General features: G+C 40.9%; 1 protein-coding gene across 1 annotated transcript in view; it reads right to left on the reverse strand.

Moving 5' to 3' along the window:
• Positions 1–16,062, reverse strand: part of TLL2 (tolloid like 2) — a 163,761-nt gene that overhangs the window by 44,519 nt on the left and 103,180 nt on the right. The window contains exons 4-7 of the mRNA XM_049855846.1: positions 15,587–15,742; positions 12,173–12,290; positions 4,982–5,160; positions 3,617–3,722 (exon numbers count right to left, since the gene is read on the reverse strand). Coding sequence (XP_049711803.1) covers positions 3,617–3,722; positions 4,982–5,160; positions 12,173–12,290; positions 15,587–15,742 — 559 coding nt within the window. The remainder of the gene's footprint in view (positions 1–3,616; positions 3,723–4,981; positions 5,161–12,172; positions 12,291–15,586; positions 15,743–16,062) is intronic.

Genomic DNA, 16,062 nt, shown 5'->3' on the forward strand with positions numbered 1-16,062 from the left:
TTATAAGACAGATTTGTCAAAACCATTCTGAACTCAGGGGCAGGGGTAAGAAGGTAGCTGTGATGGATCATTATAATAAGTTGCTGTGTTGGTGTTACGTGCCATTGAGTGGATTTCAACTCGTAGTGTGACATAGGGTTTTTTAGGGGGTAATCTTTACAGGAGCAGATCACCAAGTCTTTTTACCGTGGAGCTGCTGGGTGGGTTCGAATTGCCAACCTTTTCTGTTAGTAGCCAAGCATTTAACCATTGCAACACCAGGGCTCCTAATATCTCCCAATATCCATAACGCTTTGTAACTGCAAATTACCACTCCTCCCATCAAGAGGTTGGAGTCTATTTCTCTACTCGCTTGAATCTGGGCTGGCCTTGTGGTATACTTTGACCAATAGAAATGGTGCACTTTCAGGAGCCTGGAGGCTTGTAGCCCCAGGGCTTGCCCTCTGGAAACTCTGAGACTACAGCCCAACCTACTGGGATAAGAGGCCACACAGGGAGAACTAAAGGGCTTCACTGGACAGCCAGCACTAACTGCCAGACATGTGACTGGCCATCTTGGACTCTCCAGCCCAGTCAAGCCACCAATGACTACAGCTACATGAGTGATGCCAGGTAAAACCAAAGAACAAGAAGCCAGGTTGACCCACAGAATCATACAAAATAATAAGTTGTGGTTGGAAGCCACTATGTTTAGGGGTAAATTGTTCTGCGGTAATAGACAGTGTGCCAGTAACTGAAGGGGAAGTCTTTCTACTTCAGTGTCTTCCACGAAGCTGCTTTGCTGCTAGCTGCCCAGCACCTGAAAGTACCCTTGCCAATGTCCCTCCTAGTGGTCCTGGGTACTTCTAGTGAGGAATTATTACTTCATGGGTTTGGCCATGGGTTTTTGCTGGTCTGTCTGATAAAATGATTCACATTGGCAATGCTTGTTAGTAGTGGTTATCTCCCAGGGGACCAAAGGGGTGTGATTATGAGCTAGAGATCACAGAAAAAAAATAGAAATATTTTTAAAGAAAGACAAGAAAAAACATGTTAGTGCTAGAAAATACTCTGTCCATGTCTCAGTCCTAGTCTCTGTCTTCAGAGTTTCACACAAAGGCACTGAGAAAGCAATACATTTCCTAGGCTTCATTTAGTATTAATTTATCCAAAATTCTCTACACAGTACATACTTACTGATTCTCCATAATGATGTGACCACTGCATCTGTGGATATGGGGGCAGGACTGTAATAGGAATAGTGAGAATTTCTTCCCTCGCCTATTCCCCAGTGTTATAGTGCTCCTTGTCCTCTCTTTCTCATTATTAACTTATTCATTTAACAAATAGTTATTGAATACCTACTGTGAGCCAGGTACTGTGTTAGATGCTGGGGACTAGATGAGAACGAGACAATCTTGCCCTCAAGAATCTCAATCTAATGAGGGGGAAAGGACAGCAATAGATAAAACTGTCAAATACAAAGAGCTATAAAAGTGATGGAAACAAGACCCCAAGGTGTAGACTTCTCACTTAGGCCAACTTGACATTGGTTCCCTGACAAAATTGATTTTTTGTCTCTACTCATCATCCTGTAGCCCCTGGGGATGATGTGGTGAGATATAGCAATTCCCTCCACCATTTCCCAAGCCCATGAGTCAGCCCAACCACAACATCCAAGCATCCCACCTCTGACATCTGCAGGGTGGGCTCACATCCTGTTTATTCCATTGGCTTCCTGAGATTCCCCCTAAGCACACAGACTCCTGGAGTGATATCTACAGAGTCTCAATTTCCCAACCTGGAAAGGGAAGCCTTGACAGTTTCAGATTTCCAATATAGCAATGAATGAGATCAGATCTGTCAACATTCACCCATCTGCACCAGATCAAGAAATTACAAAGTGAAATGTTTGAGCTAGAAGGGGCTTGGAGAGCATCTCATCCAACCCTCTCAGGAGAAACTGAGGTCCAGAGAGGTGGAGATTTGTCCAAATTACACAGAGGGTAAGAGGCAAAGATAAGATTTGAACCAGAAGTCAGGTTTCAGAGCCCATGCTCCTAATTACTGTCTATACCTCCCGCATAGAGCGAAGTTCATGGAAGAACTCAGACTAGAACCCAGTCTTCTGACCCTCAGTCCAGTGATCTCTTCATTACACCATGCTGCACCTTGTATCTTCTGAAAAAGAGCTAAGACAAGAGAAAAGAGTCCAGGGTGGCTCACCCCCATGCCAGAACAGTGCTGTTCAAAGATGGCAACATCAACAAAACTCTACCCATTAAAGCTCTGGAGAGTTCAGACCTCTACCTGGGTTCAGAACAGAGATCATAACTAAATCAACCATGTGGTCAGAAGAATACTGCTCCCTGAGAGCTTGGGAAGCTAAGGCTTAAATGATCTTTCTCACAATCGTATGGCCTGTCAACAGAATGCTTTCAGCAGCTCTGCCCCAAGAGCCAAGGGGCCTTTGGTAAATAGTTTCCCTGGAGCTGTGTGTCTCCTGAACAAATAGTTTGCTTTAATCTTTATAGGCATGGATTGTTTTCCTCTTTGCTATGCCTGCGAGGAAGCTCAGGGTAGACATTGCAGTCAACCCCAACAAAGTGTACATGATCTTATGACATCTTTTATTAATACTAAGTTTACTCCAGGCCCCAACTTAGCTTTTATGCCCTTATCACCCCCTCCCCACAGCTTCCTCATCTTTTTTTTTTCTTATTGTACTGTGTGTATATTGGAAGTCACCTCAAATCTATTGTTTAGAATGACAAAAGAAATGAATGAATAAACGAATAAGAAAACAAGCTAGTTTTAAGAGGAGACTGAAAAGACGATGCCAAGAGAAATTATTTGTGCTGTGTGTCTCCTTTAACTCAAGAGGTGAAAGACCTACAAAACTGGGAATAGCATGAAGAATTTCATATACCTTTTTATCATTTATATGGTCCAGAAGCAGGGATAGTATTGAAAATACTTAACAACTGGTACGGCACAGCACAAACTTATTAGAACAGCCCCTGCTGAAACCAGCCATAAACAACTGTTTGGCTATACTCGAGTATACCAGCTACCATCATCCATGACCATCAGGCAGGAAACCTGGATCTTTGATCCAACCCCAGATACCTGTGTACTCTTAAGCTGCCTGGAGCCTCATTTTCTTCACCTCTGAAATGAATCAGTGATTTACAGCCCCTTCCAGGTCTGATCTGGGTCCAGGTCTGATGTGGCCTAGCTTCCATTAAACCAAATTCCTCCTAGAAGAAGTGGTGAGTACCACCTTGCTAACATCAAGGACATGCTTCAGATGATTCCCTTGCCCACTGGAAATTTTACACAGAGGCTCTAAGTTATTATCCTAGCCAACCTCTCGATAATTTTCCTTTTCCAGTTTGCTGGTTGTGACATTAGGGCATGATGGAACACTGGCTTCACAATAGGATTCAATCTTATTAGCAGGAACTTGATTAGATTATATTTCACTGCAGCCCAGAGGCCACTGTATTTCAAGGACAGACACACCAGCCCTGCTAGAAGCACGCAGAGACCCACTCTCTGCAAACCTCCAGGAATCCAACCCAAGCCTGAGGCAGGCACAGTAAAACACAGACGAGACACAGCCATAGATTCTGACCTTGAGAAGGTGTTCCGGGCGTAGTGCATGATGCTGTCAAAGTCGTACGTCTCTCCCAGAGAGCTCACTTCCCCAGCTTCCATTTTTAAGAAATTATACTCCTGACCTGTGACATAACACTCTGTTAAGGCCTTTGAAAACCAAGGCAGGCACCTGAAAGGAGGCAGAGGAGGGAGAAGGAGGGCCCATAGCAACTTCTGGGATCTTGATTAATCCAATCAATCAAATAACAGGGTTTGCAGTTGTTCTTCTTGGTTTGAATAGATAGGAAAATTTGAAACTTAGAGTAAGTCCTGTATTCTCCAACCCCACCACCCAATGACCAAAAAAAAAAAACAACAACAAAAAACCAAAACCCACTGCCATCTAATTGATTCCAACTCATAGCAACCCTATAGGACGGAAAAGAACTGCCCCATAGAATTTCCAAGGCCATAATCTTAATGGAAGCAGGTTGCCACATCTTTCTCCCACGGAGCAACTGGTGGATTTGAACCACTGACCTTTCAGTTAGCAGCAGAGCACTTTAACCACTGCACCACCAGAGCTCCTTACCATCCAATGAGCCTCCCCAAATCTCACTCAAAATTCTTAAACTATTTGCAGATATATTGGATATTGATCAGCTTGCCCAAAATTTAAAAAAAAAAAAAAATTCTGATCCTGCAATTGAAGGAACAAAGAAAACTGAGAGTCAAATTCAGTCCCAAATAGTTCACAATTTAAACTCGTGGAAGTATTCGTAAGGCAACCATATTATTCAACCAGCTACGTTCATGTTCAATATGAACTTCTATATAAAATTATTTATAAATACATATTTATACATTTATATATGTAAATTCTAAATATATTTATAAATAATAATTATTTGACATGAGAAGGCATTTTTTAAAAATCTAGACACTTATCTGCATTGCGGCAGAATATGTTTTACTTCTGCCAAGAAGCACTGTTTTTACATGTACATGTGTCCCAAGTGGATTTCAGTTGGGAAAAGATATGTTGCCTAAGTCAGCAAAAATAATTCATGAAATCAACCAGGAGATCTCTTTTTTTTTGGCTTTGATGCTGCAGCTGTGTTCTGATGGATTCTGTTCCTTTTAGGAAATGGAGTTGGATTGGTTGTCCTTTACAACATGGAAAATCTTTTTGATCCTGCTCTAACCTACAAGCTATGGCAGATGGCCTCCCACGAAGGACCACAAATGTAGAGTGGCTGTGCTGGTGACAAATGTCTTCACAAAAGACCTGTTGCCTCCATACTTAGTAAATTAGCTCCTAGCAGCTGCTTTCCAACACTTTCTGCTGACTCTGTGGAGATACCGCCTTTCTGCCTTCCAGCCTCCACACAGGCCTCCTTACCTGGCTGGATGTTTTCCCTGATGATGGTGACATGTTGGTCTCTGTCTGGTCGGGTGTGTTCATGCCAGAACCCAACCACGTGGCCCAGCTCGTGAGCCACAATCCCAAACTTGTCACAGTTTTTCCCAATGGATATGGCCTGCGGACCTCCTCCTCGGCGTCCAACGTAGGAACAACAGCTGGAAAAGTGCAGAAATGCCCAGGTCAGCAGGTCAGAGAATATCAAGAGGCAAATGCTTCCCCAATGTGTGTGTGTCTGTGTGTGGTATGTAAAAGAAACACAGAATTTCAGAGGTGAACACGCTCTCATTTCCTGAGTTTCCATGCAATTCAGAAATACCCTCCAAAATGGTTCTTGACCTTTTTGGTGGTCATAGAGTCTTTTGATAATCTGAAGAAAGATATGGCCTTTCTTCCCAGAATAAGCCTCATACCCTACACCCCCTTCCCTCCCACCCTCAGTCTCTGCTGGCCCATTTCTGATGACAAGGAGAGGAGACAGGGAAAGTGCCATTAGGGGGTCTGGTGATGCAATGGTTAAGCACTCAGTTGGTAATTCAAACCCACCAGTGGCTCCATGGTGGAAGAAAAGATCCAGCAATCTGCTCCCATAAAGATTACAGCCTAGGAAACCCTATGGTGCAGTTCTATTCTGTCCTATAGGGTCGCTATGAGTTGGAATCTACTCCACAGCACACAACAACAACAAAAAGCACAGATCTTGATGCCATTAATAGAGGAGCCTTAGAGATGACTCCCTTTCTGGGTACAATCACTTTTTCAAATAATATTTATTAGTTATTCCTAATACAGGAAGGCATAAAAAAGAAATTTAAATGGCCCATAATCCCACCACACAGATAACCTCTGTTGTTGTTGTTAGGTGCCATCAAGTTGATTCCCTTGTGACAGAGTAGAACTGCCCCATAAGGTTTTCTTGGCTGTAACCTCTGTGGAAGCAGACCACAGGGTCTTTCTCCCATGGAGTGGATGGGTGGGTTTGAACTCCCAACCTTTCGGTTAGCAGTCGAGCACTTAACCATTTGTGCCACTGGGGCTTCTTAGAAAACCTCTACTAAACGTTAAAGGAAATGCAAGCCCAAATTAAGGAGCCCTGGCATTTGACTGCTAACCTAAAGGTTGGCAGTTTGAACCCACCTAGCCACTCCATGGGAGAAAAACCTGGCCACCTGTTCCCGTAAACATTACAGGGAGGAAAACCTATGGAGCATTTCTACTCTGTCACAAGGGAATCGACTTGATGGCACCCAACAACAACAAAAGAGGTCACCTGTCTAGTGGGATTATGGGCCCTTTAAATTTCTTTCTCCGGGGCGTTACAGCATACAAAAACTTATGGGACGTTCCTACTCTGTCACATGGGGTCACAATGAGTCAAAATCGACTCGACAGCCCCTAACAATAACACAAATTACAAAAGAGTGAACAGACCAAAAGATATAAAATGAAAGTGTAATTCTCTCATCCCATCTTCAATCTCTTTATCCAAAGATTCCAAGATATCCAAAGTTAACAGTTTCTTGGGTGTCCTTCCAGAAAATTTTAATACATCTCTATATCCATAAATGTATATAACTTAAAAAAAATTATATAATATGCATTGTGTTCTTCATTTTGCTCTCTTCCTCCTTAATTTAGAGATCTGTTTATAATGCATATATACACGCCTCATTGTTTTCAAAGCTGCATAGTTCTAACATTGACTTAACCAGTCTCCTGCTAATGTACATTTAGGCTAACTTCAGTTTTTGCAATTTGAACAAAACCACAGGGGAAAGGGAGACAAACAAAAACAACAGGAAGAAAAAGCAAAACACAGAAACCTTCAGATTCATACTTACTTGTGGTGGGGTAGATTACTAACGATAGGGTCAGTGGATAAAAGGGTACGTGCATTTGAAGTTTTAATAGATCCTGTCAAATTGCACCTCCAAAATGTTATATCTACTCATATATATTTTAAATAAACCATATATTTTTAACTATATGGTATATTTAAAAACCCTATTTTCTCACACCTTGGTCAACACTGGTTTTATCAAACTATTTTTGCTGATTAGATAGGCGAAAAGCCATATTTCTCTATATTGAGGTTAGATAGTTGCTCATGTATTTTATCTGACATTTGTATTTTCACATCTTTCCCCAGTTTTCTTTTGGGTTGTCCATCTTTTTGTTATTGATTTATAAAAGCCGTTAGTAAATTAGGGAAACTAATCTTTGGACTGTCAAAGGTGTTGCAAATATTTTTCTCACTTTATTTCTCATTTAACTCTCTTTTTTGTTTATGTATTATGTTTGTTCTACTTTTGCCATATCTAAAACCCATTGCCTTCGATTCCAACTCATAGTGAACCCTATAGGACAGAGCAGAACTGCCCATAAGTTTTTTAAGACTGTAATCTTTTATGGAAGCAGGCTGCCACATCTTTCTTCCGCAGAGCTGCTGGTGGGTTCGAACTGCCAACCTTTTATTTAGCAGTTGAGCAAATAACCACTGCACCACTGGGGCCCTCCCCTTTAGCTATATAGAAGTTTTAAATTTCAGTGTTATAAAATTTCTTAATTTTCTTATATCCTGCTTAAAAAGACCGTTCATATTCCAATATTACATATATGTCCAGCCTTGTTTCCTTCTTGAGTCCCTGGGTGGTGCCAAGAGTTAACACTCTTGGCTGCTAACCAAAGGTTAGTGATTTGAGTTCACCCAGAGGCAACTGGGAAGAAAGTCCTGGCAATCTGCTTCCAAAAAATCAGCCATTAAAGACACCATGGAGCATAGGTCCACTCTTACACACATGTGGGGTTGCCACGAGTTGGAGTTGATTCAATGGCAACAAGTTACTGGTCTTTGTTTCCTTCCAATATTTCCTGGTTTCTTTTTTTTTTTTAATGTTTACATCTTTGATCCAACTAGGATGGTTTTTGGTGTAAAAAGTGTGATAGTAATCCAGCTTTATTTTTAGCACAATGAGCTATCTAATGATCCCAATATTCAAATATCCCAGTTGGACTAATCCATCTTTTCTCTCACTAGTTTGAAATGCCACGTAAATTCACGTATAGGCATATTCATTTTTGAGCTTTCTTTTATCCCATGTATCTATTTTTTCTTAAGTTCTAAACTTTTAAAATTTTATATTCATTTTGCATTTTAATACCCTACACATGAGGTCAACATGAGTCAGAATCAATGCAATAACAAGAGTTTGGTTTTGGCTTTTTACATGGTTGGATACGCCACCAGGCTCCATCTACTAGGCCCTCCCCTATCTCTGCCATTACTGTTTTTTTCTCTTGAGATTTTTTTGGCTATTTCTACATGGTTATTTGTCCAGATAAAGTCTAGTATTATTTGTTCAAGTTCTAAAAAATACATAGTAACATGCACATACATGTATCTAAATGTTGGTGCTTCAATCAGAATGGCATGAATTTATAGTTATTTTAGGGAGTACTGATATCTTTATTACATTGAGTATTTTTATGCCAGCAAATAGTATGCATTTCCATTTTTACTTTTTTTTTTTTTTAATTTTCCTTGGAGTCTTATCTTTTTTTTCCTATATGTCTGGTGCATTTTTGCATTTTTTAAGCTTATTCTTTGATACATTGCCCATTATGTTTCTGCTAAAACTGCAATATTTTTCCATTATAGAAGTATACCAAGTTATTTCATGTATAAAGAACAGCAGTTAATTTTGTGTTTATTAATTTTATAACCAGTCACCTTAGTAGGTTCTCCTTTTGTTTCTAATCATTTTTCAATTGATTTTCTAGGTTTTCTAGGCACAAAATCACATTGATATTTCAAACAGAGCAAATGTCATTTCATCCCTGCCAATATTTACAGTGTTTATTTCTTTCTCTTGTCTAATTACATTAGCTAGTATTTCTAAACCAACATTAAAAAACGGTGGTGATCATAGACTTCTTCAGCTGTTTCTGTTTCAAATAGACATGTTTCTAGTATCATCACTGATAAACATGATGTTGGCTTTTGATTTGAAATTAGTCTTGTATATACATAATATATATTTATAATATTTATTTTTTGTAAGCCAAGGATCTGTTCATGACATCTATTCCTGTTCTACTGTGGGTACTTTAAAAAAAAAAAAAAAAAAAGTCTGTGGAACTGTATCAAATGTCTTTTTAGCATCTCTTGAGATATGAACAAGGCCTTTCTCCTTTGAACTACCAATATGGTGAATCGTACGAACAGATTTCCTATTGTTGACTAAGTCTGTATTCCTTATATACGCCTACAGACAGCCTACTCTTCTGTTACTGTATTCCTGAATTCTATGTGCTAACATTTTATTTAGGATTTTCAATGTCTATCTGTCATGGATTGAATTGTGTCCCCCAAAAATATGTGTCAACTTGGCTAGGCTTTGATTCCCAATATTGTGTGGTTGTCCTCCATTTTGTGATTTTCCTATGTGTTATAAATCATAATCTCTTCCTGTAATTAAAGAGGATTAGGGTGGGATGTAACTTCAGGTCACATTCCTGATCCAATGTAAAGGGAGTTTCCCTGGGGTGTGGCCTGCAGCACCACCTTTTATCTTACAAGAGATAAAACGAAAGGGAAGCAAGCAGAGAGTTGGGGACCTCGTACCACCAAGAAAGCAGTGCCAGGAGCAGAGTGTGTCCTTTGGACCCGGGGTACCTGCGCAGAGAAGCTCTTAGTCTGGGGGAAGATTGATGAGAAGGCTGACAGAGAGAGAAAGTCTTCCCCCGGCGATGATGCCCTCAGTTTGGAATTGTAGCCTGCTTTTTTTACTGTGAGGAAATAAATTTTTTAGTTAAAGTCATCCACTTGTGGTATTTCTGTTATAGCAGCACTAGATGACTAAGACACTATATGTGAAATAGTTCTAGAATTTTCTCTGTTTGGGTGCCAATGATTTGGGCAGTGATGCCATGATGACTCCCTAATTTGGAAAGGTTCTTCTTCCTTTATGCTCTAAAACACTTAAATAGGACAGAAAAATCTGTTCCTTGAAGGTTTAGAAGAACTCACCTGTGAAACTCCGGATTTGGTGCTTTGGGGAAGATAGCTTTTTCCCTCAACTTTCTAATCTCTTTCAAAGTTATTGGTCTGTGTCAGTACTATATTTACCTTGAAGTCATTCACATTATCCAAATTTTCACATTACTTGCCCTAGAGCTTTGCGAAGTACTTTTTTATGATTCTGCTGAATCTGTGACTATTTCTCCCTTTTTCATTTCTAATTTTATGTACTTCCGCACTGTCACTTTTTTGTTTTAGAGTAACAAGTGGTTTATCTATTGTTTTTCGTTTGTTTATTCAAAGAATTCACTCTTGAATGTATTAGTCCGACGATGTTTTACCTTGCTTGTTTCCCTGTGTGCTCACTAGGTATACTTCGTTGTGGTGATGTTTGAGTTTTCGCTGTTGTTTTGTTTTTGTTTTTTGCTAACTTCTTTGAATTAAATATTTTATTGCTGCTCTTAATTTGTGACGTGGACATTTAAGGCTGCGGGCTTTCCTCTGGACAAAGCTTTAGCCATAGCCATTAGGTTTTGAACTGTAGGGCTTTCATTATGGTTATTTTCTATCTAGACATTCTGCAACTTTAATTCTGATTTCTTTATGACCTAAGAATTGTAAAAGAAGAAAAAGGTGGGGGGAAGTTTTTAACTTACTAGGTAATGGAGGGGCATGTATTCTCTTTTTGTTAATATGTCCAGTTTCATTGCTTTGTAATCACATAATATATTAATGCTATTCCTGCCTTTTAGAATCCATCTTAATGGATGGATTAATGCCTAATAGATGGTCAAGGTCTGTAAATGTTCAATAGGTACCTTAAAAAAAAAAAATGTATTTTCTGTTATTAGGCTATAGAATCTGCTTTGTTAGTTGCTGTCGAGTCGATTCTGACTTAGGCCAACTCCATGTGTTACACAGAAGCACTGCTGTTTTCTTGGCTGTAATCTTCTTAATGAAAGCAGATTGCCAGGCCTATTCTTCCATGGTACCATTGGGTAGGTTCGAACCACCAGCCTTTAGGTTAGCTGTTGCACCACCTGGGGACCAGAATTCGGTAGACCTATAGAATCAATTCTATTAATTATATTTTTAAGATCTTCTACAAATCTCTACTCATTTTTTGGTCAACTTGACATTGAACTACTCAGGCTGACAGAAATAAAATAAAGACTCCAGCTGTTAGAGTTTCTGTTGATTTCCCTGGAGCTTATTTTATGACTCTTAAGGAAGATTTAAGACAGTTATATTCTCATTGTATCTTGTATCCTTTCTCATCATGAGGAACTCCTGGGTAGTGCAAATGGCTAATGTGCTTGGCTGCCAACCGAAAGTTTGGAGGTTTGAGTCCATCCAGGAGCACCTCGGAAAAAAGGCCTGGTGAACTACTTTTGAAAAATCAATTCTTGAAAATCATATGGAGCACAGTTCTACTGTGACACACATGAGGTTGTCATGAGTTGGGATTAACTCCATGGCAACAGGTTTTTTTCCTCATTATGAAGTGAGGTATTTTCATAAGTGCAGCTATGCCAATTTTTTTACATATTGCTGTTAAAAAAAAAATGGCATCATATGCTTAAGAAAATACCTCACAGGGCCCGGTGATTTTGGCAAACAAATATAGAAGGCACACATTATTTGCATAAAAATACAATACTTGATTTTAGAGAGAAGATTCAAAACTCATCAAATTTGTCTGCCTCTAAGTTCCACTGAGGCAGCCTTGCTTTCACTTACTTCTTAGTTCTGCTGTAACAGAAAAACCACAAGTGGGTGGCTTTAAAGAACAGAAATTTTATTTTCTCACAGTTCAGGAGGCTAGAAGTCCAAATTCAGGGCATCGACTCTAGGGGAAGTCATGTTCTCTGTCATATCTGGAGGAAAACCCTCGTCTCAGCTTCTCTAGCCTGGGCGTTCTTTGGCTCCTTGGAGATCTCTGTTTAGCCTCCATCTTTCCTCCACTCGTGCTTCTTTCTGTGTCTAATCTTCTCTTTTTATATTTCAAAAAGTCATCAGGCTTGCGGCATTTCCTACACTGACATGGCCTTGTTAACATAACAAAGAAATCCCTGTTCCCAAATGGAACTGGATTCACAGGGTTCCAACACATGTTTTTTGAGGGACACAATTCAATCCACAGTACTTACCCACAGGTCCTGTAGCTGAACACAATGAAGCTTTCCTCTTCGGTCCTCTCAATGAAGGTCACACAGGTGTGCTTCTCCCAGTGTCTCATGGCCTGCTTAAAAATGGCTCTCTGGCTTCCTGAAATGACAGGGCAAGTGCTCATCTCTTCACTCACGGGTCCTTATGTTCTTTAGATGCTTTAAGGTATGCTGGTTGAGACAACCCTTGTTCTGATGAACAAAAAAACCTTGTTCTGATGGCCCAGAAGAGTAACGTACTAGGAATAAGGATGTTTCTTGCTAAGAACACAGCGTGTTGTTGTTACCAGGTGTCGTCAAGTCGATTCTGATTCATAGTGGCCCCGTATGACAGAGTAGAACTGCCCCACAGGGTTTTCTTGGCTATAACGTTTACCGAAGCAGATCACCAGGTCTTTCTCCTGCCGCTGGGTCGGGTTGAACCATCGACCTTTTGGTTAGCAGCTAAGCGTTTAACCCCGTAACTTTCCTAAATTGCGAAAGCATGGACTAGGTAGGCAGGGAAAAACAGATTTTCATAATATCCTGGGCTTCTCAATTTTTCTTCTGTATTGAAAGTATTTTTTCTAAACATTAAAACAAGAAAAAAAAAAAAAAAGAAAGCTTACTAGATTTTTCAATTTGGAAATTGTAGGCTTTTGAAGTATGGGGCAGTCAGCTCCCCAGCACTTCCTCCCACCCCTCATTTTATTTTATACCTATAGGAGGATGCTACCATGTTCTCTAAAATTCTATTTGCACATACATCCCTGGTACCCTTACATGGGGTTTCTGTGTTTTCTAGGGGAACTTTGAGCCCAATTTTCCACAAGGCCTTTGAAAACAGGTTAATTTCATACTTTCTCTATAGTTCCTTGATTAGAAATTTGTTGAATCAAATAAATTGTCTGAGAGCAGGAATAAAGCAGTTGTAAACCTCAGGATGATGGTTATGCAAAAGCAATAAGCATTCACTTTCAAATCTATCAAGCTGGTAGGAAGAAATCTATTTCAATGTTTACTAGAGTCCAAGAGTAGAATCTAGAAAAACAGTTGTTTTGGAAGTGCAAGGGATTTGTGGACTGGAGGGGCGGGGGAGTTAGAGATGAGTTCTAGAAAAACCTCTCAGCAAGGAAAATACTAGGGGAGGCTCCCATCATAGTCTAGAAGATGTGGGTGCAATGTCATATTGTTTTTAAAAAAAAATACATGTAGAATAAAGAATAACTTAGCTGTTCGTTTTTTATTTTACGTCTTGAGACTTTTGGTTCAAATTGTTCATAGCTCAATCTCTCATCAAACAGCAATTCTACCAGTTATAGGATAACATAAAACCTCTATGTAAACAAAGTTCTACATATGCAATTAGTAAGTTTGATAAAGGTAGTACAAATCTTTGGTCAGAAAAGCAGACCAGATGCTGAGAGAACATAGGTAAGATCAAAGAGCAGAAGTTCGTAGCTGTTTATAATTCCTACATTTCAATTCTTGCCGCACACATCTTTTTCTCCTATTAGGACTGGAAGCTTCTAGAAGGCAGGACAAAGTCTTAGTCATCTCTTTATCACCAGCACCTAATTGAGGGTCTGGCACTAGAAGGCCCTTGGTTAATGCTAGAGTGACAAGGAACTGCTTGAGTGCTACCAGGAAGAGAAGACAAAGAGGGGCGTGAGTGGGAGGAGCTCCATGCTCTCTTCCAACACCTGGGTTGCAGGACCCCATTGTCAAGTCTTCACAGTTCATTTCCTGTCTTACTCATCAGTGGCTTTCAATGGCTTTGACAAGTCATGAGTGCATCTGCTTCATCAACCACCTTTCACAGAAATCACAGAGAAAGGATTTATAAATGCTGTCAACCTTGAGAGCCTGGAAAAGGTAGCTCATGGTGGGTTTAGACTCCAGCACTTAACTAATATTGGCTTCAGGCCTGCTCTGGGCATGTTTGTTGAGTGCCTACTACGTGCCTGGTCCTGTTCTAGGTGTTGGAGGTACGGGAGTGAGAACTAGACAGAAAAAAGCACCTCACATCACACAGAGCCTGGGTGGAGACAGAAAATAAATGAATCAAAAATACAAGTAAGACAATGTCAGGTAACGGTAGGAGAAAATAGCTGGCAGGAGTAGAAGGGAGTCAAAGAAGGCCATTCTGTGGACATGTTACTTGAACTGAGACTTGAATGATAAGAAGCAGCCAGCCAAGGAAAGATCTGGGGAAAAAACAGTCTTGGCAGAGAGAAGGGCAACTGCAAGGACCCCAGGAGTCGAAGAGGCATGCATGTTCTGGAACAGAAAAGTGGGCTGGTGCAGCTTGAGAACAGGAACTGAGGGGGACAGAGGGGTTGAGGACCAGGTAAGAGAGGAAGGCAAGGGTTGTTTGGGGCCACAGTCAAGAGCTTCGGTTTCATTCTGGTGGCAATGGTAAGCCGCTCGGTGATTTACATATTTTAAAGATAATAATACTAACAGCAAATAATTACATATTATTATGTGCCAGGCATAATGATGGTGAGGATGGCGCAGGACCGGGCAGTGTTTCGTTCTGTTCGCTAGGTTCACTAGGAGTCTGAACCAACTTGACAGCACCTAACAACGACAGCAACAGGCACTATTCTACGTGCTTTATCTGTATTAACTTGTTTGATTCGCAAAATAACCCTTGTTGTTAGATGCTGTCAAGTCTATTTCGACTAATAATGACCCACGTGACAGAGCGGAACTGCCTCATAGGGTTTTCTAGGCTGTAATCTTTACAGGAGTAGTTTGCCAGGTCTTTCTCCTGAGGAGCCACTGGGTGGGTTCAAACCACCAGGCTTCAGGTAGCAGCCTAGGGCTTAATGGTTGTGCCACCAGGGATCCTTAAAATAGCTGAAAAGGGTAGAAAATATTAGCATCTCCACTTATGGATGAGGGAACTGAGGCACAGAGAGGTTCAGTAACTTGGCCCAGGGTGTGTAAGTGCTGGATTTGGACCCAGCAGTCCCACTGTATCTACTGGCCCACTTGGGTTACTGTGTAGAGTATTGCTTGGGTGGGTGGTGGCAGGAGACCAAGCCCAGGGTGGTCTTCTACCCAGAGGACAGTTTTGCCATCACGTGTAGCTATTCACGCTCGTCCTCTCATATCCATTGCGCAAACATGGCCTGTCCTTCGAGACCAGGGTCATACATCAACCCCTTCATGAAGCCTCAAGGCCAAGGTGGCCATCTTTGAGGACATAGCCCCAATAGAAACTGCAGTATCCTGGGCCTGGTAGAATAGGCCCTGTAGGTAATGGAGCATTAGCCTGTAGAACTGCTGTGGCCCTGCATATCTGCCCAATTCCACCTGAGTCCTTCCTCGGAGGACTCTGGAGGACTCTCTCACCCTATGGAGGCAAACCACTCAGCCCCAAAGCAGGCCCCATTAGTGGCAACTGACCAGTAAAGTTCCCTCCGATGACATAGGGGATGACCCCTCCAGGCCAGATCCTCTCTGTCCTTGAGGTTGTGGCTCTTCGGACCCGGTGAGAGAAGGTCTCAGCTACAGCATTCAAGGTCCCAGGGCTCTGTGGAAGTGTGGTATTCTCCTTGCCATCTGCAAGACAGTCATATTTCCATTTACTTTGTCCTTTTATTCCTCTTGTGTATTATGGTCCAGGTTATATTACCCACCAGTTTCATTCAGATTAGCAGAAGGAGTGTTAAAAACAAGTGTTCTAAAAAGCGGTATTGGACCTCTTAGTGATTTTGAGCCCATGGGTGGTAGTTTTTGTTTTTCTTTTATTGTGCTTTAAGTGAAGGTTTACAAATCAAGTCAGTATCTCATACAAAAAGTTACACACCCTTTGCTATGTACTCCTAGCTGCTCTCCCCCTAATGAGAGCACACTCCTCCTTTCCACTCTGTATTCCGTGT

Source organism: Elephas maximus, chromosome 16, assembly GCF_024166365.1.
Source record: "Elephas maximus indicus isolate mEleMax1 chromosome 16, mEleMax1 primary haplotype, whole genome shotgun sequence".
Lineage (NCBI taxonomy): Eukaryota > Metazoa > Chordata > Mammalia > Proboscidea > Elephantidae > Elephas > Elephas maximus.